Below are 3,645 nucleotides of genomic sequence, written 5' to 3' on the forward strand. Positions count from 1 at the left end.
CACCTTCTTGACCTTTGTTGGTTCAAGCTTTTATCCACAGCAAAGGCAGGCTTCTGTGTGACCTCCTATAACCTTGCTCTTACTCTTCCTCTTTAAACAAAAGACATCTTACGCACGTACCTACACTATCAACTATGGGCTTAGAATAACTGTAAAGACAATCACATTATTATTTTTATTGTACACTGATACTAATTGCTGTTATGGTGAGATATGTCCGATACAACCTAAAGCTTAATATGATTGATGTCCTTTTATAATTACTTTAATCAATTATAGGATATGAGCTAAAGCCATTACGTTAACTATGCACGGGGAGTGGGTGAATATGGAATATAATAACGATTTGTGGCGTCTCTTTTTTGTACATGAGCTTGCACTGCCATCTGATGTCACTCTGGTGAAATTACAGGTTGAGCTGTTAAAGATATAAGACGCTGCATTTAAGTGCACGTTGTACATTTGCAAAATGTTGTTAGAAAGCGATTAAATGCAAACAAACTGAGAAAATATAAATTTCTTTAATCTCAATAAATAAATAAATCAATCAATCAATCAATAAATAAATAAATAAATTAGGCTTCACTTTAAAACTGTATGACAACATTAAAGCCTAATTCTTATTTGACCGCACGTTGGTGGTTTAGGGGCCTAGGCCTCTTAGTAGGCCTATTAAAATAGTTAAAGATGAAACAAGATTAATCAAATCAGTAGCCTATTCAGGCTATTCAACTGCCCTTTATTTTTGTACCATCTCAGTTAGTTGTTTATTTATCATGTTTTGAACGGTTCGTGAACGCGTCATATTTAATCTGGATTAATCCGATGAAACATCGCCACAGACAAACATCTGTAGGTCGTAGCTCACTGTGTTAGTGACGTGAATGTGCACTTGTGGTTTCCTCAGACAAAATGTCCATCACAACTTGCCAAAAGGTCACCCTGATCTCGTGCTCCGTGCTCTGTGTGTCTCTGTTTCTTCCCCGGATGCTGCTGCCCAGAGCCAAGGAGGACACTTTTCAGAAGGAGGGTAAGGCACTGTCCATCAGCTCAGACTCATGTTTGTTCTTACTGCTGCCATGCTCCACTAGTGCTTAAGGCCACACAGTTTCAAAAGCAATAATACTGTTTGTAATACAATGTGCAATAAGTAGTAGTTTTAGTTAAAGTGCTGTGTTTTTAGTGTAACATACACATATGTGTTGTTCTGCAGTTGGGCCTGGCTTCTACCCTCCCATGATGCACCGGGCCCCTCTGTCCCAGGACCCAGAGCAGTGGGGGGTGGACCCGGTGCATGCTCTCACTCACCACACAGAGACTGTGGCTAAGGTGAGGGGCATCGGCCGAAAGACCAGCCTGATGACTCAAGTCATTCCCATCTATGGTTTTGGGATCCTCCTCTACATCATCTACATCATCTACAAAGTACAACAGTCATATGATATACAACATACAGTTATTATGGATGCACCATGTGAAATCAGTATTATTTGTGAATTTATCTAATATGATTTGTTTTTATACAGCTAACATGTAAAGCAAAGCCACCAAAACATGATGACTACATAACTACATACAAAGCACAAATGGACTACACACAGTGTAAGTGGGCTATTCATATTATGCTTCAACAATTTAATCTTAATTTGTAAAATAGCCTAAAACACAAAATACAAAACATAAGGCTGTGTAGCATATGCTGTGATTTCGCAGTAAATGAGTATGAGCTCGCCAAGCTCCAGCGGAGACTGCTGCAGACGGAACAGATGATGGAGATGATTGTTTCTGGGAAGAGCAGAGGAGCTGGAAGGTAAAGACATTTTTCTATCCTCCTGAAAAATGAGCAGAAATAATAATACACTTGTATGATGCATTGACAATTTTCTTATTGCCAGCAAAAATACTAAATTATCAAAAATTCACACATTCAACATTGTTGTTTTTTCTATCTTGATATGTCTTTTGCCCTCTAGTGGTCGAAGTAGGAAAAGTAAACAGTCAAAGAGAGAGGAGAAACTATTGCGACACTTGCGACAGATCACTGAACTGATGCAGGAGGGACGACTAGAGGGGGCATCACCTGAGGTGGAGGCTGAGGAGGTTCCCTATTTTGCTGGATGGGAAGGTATAGGATACAGTATTTTTATGTAAACAATAAAAAGAATTTAGGCTTACAAAATGTTTTGGACAAAAATATATATGTAATAATCAAATATTTTCCAGAAAGATGTTCAAACTGTTAGATGTTCAAACAGTGATTATTTATGACTCTGTGGATTCTAAAAAGAAAGGTGTCAGGTGGTCATTAAACATAACATGACATCCCTACACGGCAGAGGATGACAGAATTATGCCTGATGGGTTTGAACTGTATTGTGTATTTGCAGGTTACCCAGAGGAAACATACCCAGAGTATGAAGATGAGCCCTGTAACAGAAAGAGATGCAAACTAGTGCCTCTAGTGGTGACTTTGAGTCAGCCCACAGCAGAGGCCCTCGCTGAGAGGATGGAGCAGGAGGAGGAAGACATAGGTCCGAGGAAACTAGAAGTACTGCACGAGGAGGATGAAGAGGATGAGGAGGATGAAGAGGAGGAAATAGAGGAGGAAGGAGACGAAGAAAGTGAAAGTGAGTCAAGAGTCGAACTTTTGGTTTGGGGTTGCCAGAATAAGACATGTTTGCATTATTGTGTGTTTGGGGAAACCTTATAGGTGCAGAAAGATTTTCATTTGGCTAGTACAGGTGATTTCTTTAATTGCTGGACCCTTTGTTAATTGTATAATTATGTAATATTGACATAATAAGGGAAATCATGTAGTGTATTTGTAACCAGTTACTGTTATCTTTTAGATATAACCAAGAAAGAAGAAGAGGAAGATGAAGAAGTAGTAGATGATCTAGAAGAGGAGGAAGAGGAGGAGGAAGATGCGAGTAGGTGTCTCCTTAGTCCTCCTTCCCCGATGCTAGCCTCTGAGAAGAAAGAGTTTCTGGGATTGGAGCTGAGTACAGAGCTGCGCAGCCACAGCCCAGGAAAAAAAATCACCTTTAGCGATCACCGTGATGTGTACCGCTATCCACGAGAAGATTCTTGTGAAGAAGACAGAGGAGGACAAGAGCAAGAGGAAGAGGAGGAAGAGGGGAAAGAGGAGGATGAGGAAGAAGAGGAAGAAGAAAGTGAGACTGAAGAGGTGGTCACTGGGGTGAGAGAGGAGCCTGGAGAAGTAGATGAGGAGGACCCAGTGATGGAGGCAGAGAGTCTTCAGTTTAGCTGTGAAGTTGGGTCAAACCCAGAGAGAGAGGCGGAGGAGACAGGGGGCACTCTCACTGAGGTTGGGGAGGATTCAGCCCCACCAGAGGGTCCTGTTCCAGAGCAGCAGCCTGAACACTGGGCCGTCAGTGGGCTCCGAATGAGAAACAGGAGAGATACATAGAAAAACAGAAACATACTCCAACTAAATGAACTGCAAACGATGGACCAAATTTGGAGACACACTGTCATAAGCACACATGATCAGGTATATTCATGTCCCAGGGACACTTGTGATTTGAATGACAATACATTTTTTACCACAACTCAATCCCTAATTTTGGACAAGCCTGATAGTGAACTTGTTAGAGGTACACATTAGACTACATTTCTTGGTGG

The 3,645-nt window shown here is 41.1% G+C and overlaps 1 protein-coding gene across 1 annotated transcript; it reads left to right on the forward strand.

The window, feature by feature from the left end:
- The first annotated feature begins 912 nt into the window (after window positions 1-912).
- Window positions 913-3,430, forward strand: ric3a (RIC3 acetylcholine receptor chaperone a). Its single transcript, XM_020938974.2, has 7 exons — window positions 913-1,030; window positions 1,214-1,425; window positions 1,527-1,602; window positions 1,714-1,810; window positions 1,974-2,125; window positions 2,388-2,627; window positions 2,850-3,430. The coding sequence occupies exons 1-7, from the start codon at window positions 913-915 to the stop codon at window positions 3,428-3,430; spliced, it is 1,476 nt and encodes a 491-aa protein (XP_020794633.2).
- The last annotated feature ends 215 nt before the right edge of the window (window positions 3,431-3,645 follow it).

This window comes from Boleophthalmus pectinirostris, unplaced genomic scaffold (assembly GCF_026225935.1).
Source record: "Boleophthalmus pectinirostris isolate CB_2022bp ecotype Guang Dong unplaced genomic scaffold, ASM2622593v1 HiC_scaffold_19, whole genome shotgun sequence".
NCBI lineage: Eukaryota > Metazoa > Chordata > Actinopteri > Gobiiformes > Gobiidae > Boleophthalmus > Boleophthalmus pectinirostris.

Bases quoted from the DNA above. Each gene is read 5' to 3' on its own strand.
- ric3a (XM_020938974.2), top strand. From the start codon at position 913: ATGTCCATCACAACTTGCCAAAAGGTCACCCTGATCTCGTGCTCCGTG. The intron at 1,031-1,213 runs GTAAGGCACTGT...GTTGTTCTGCAG, and splicing joins GGACACTTTTCAGAAGGAGG to TTGGGCCTGGCTTCTACCCT. The intron at 2,126-2,387 runs GTATAGGATACA...GTGTATTTGCAG, and splicing joins CTATTTTGCTGGATGGGAAG to GTTACCCAGAGGAAACATAC.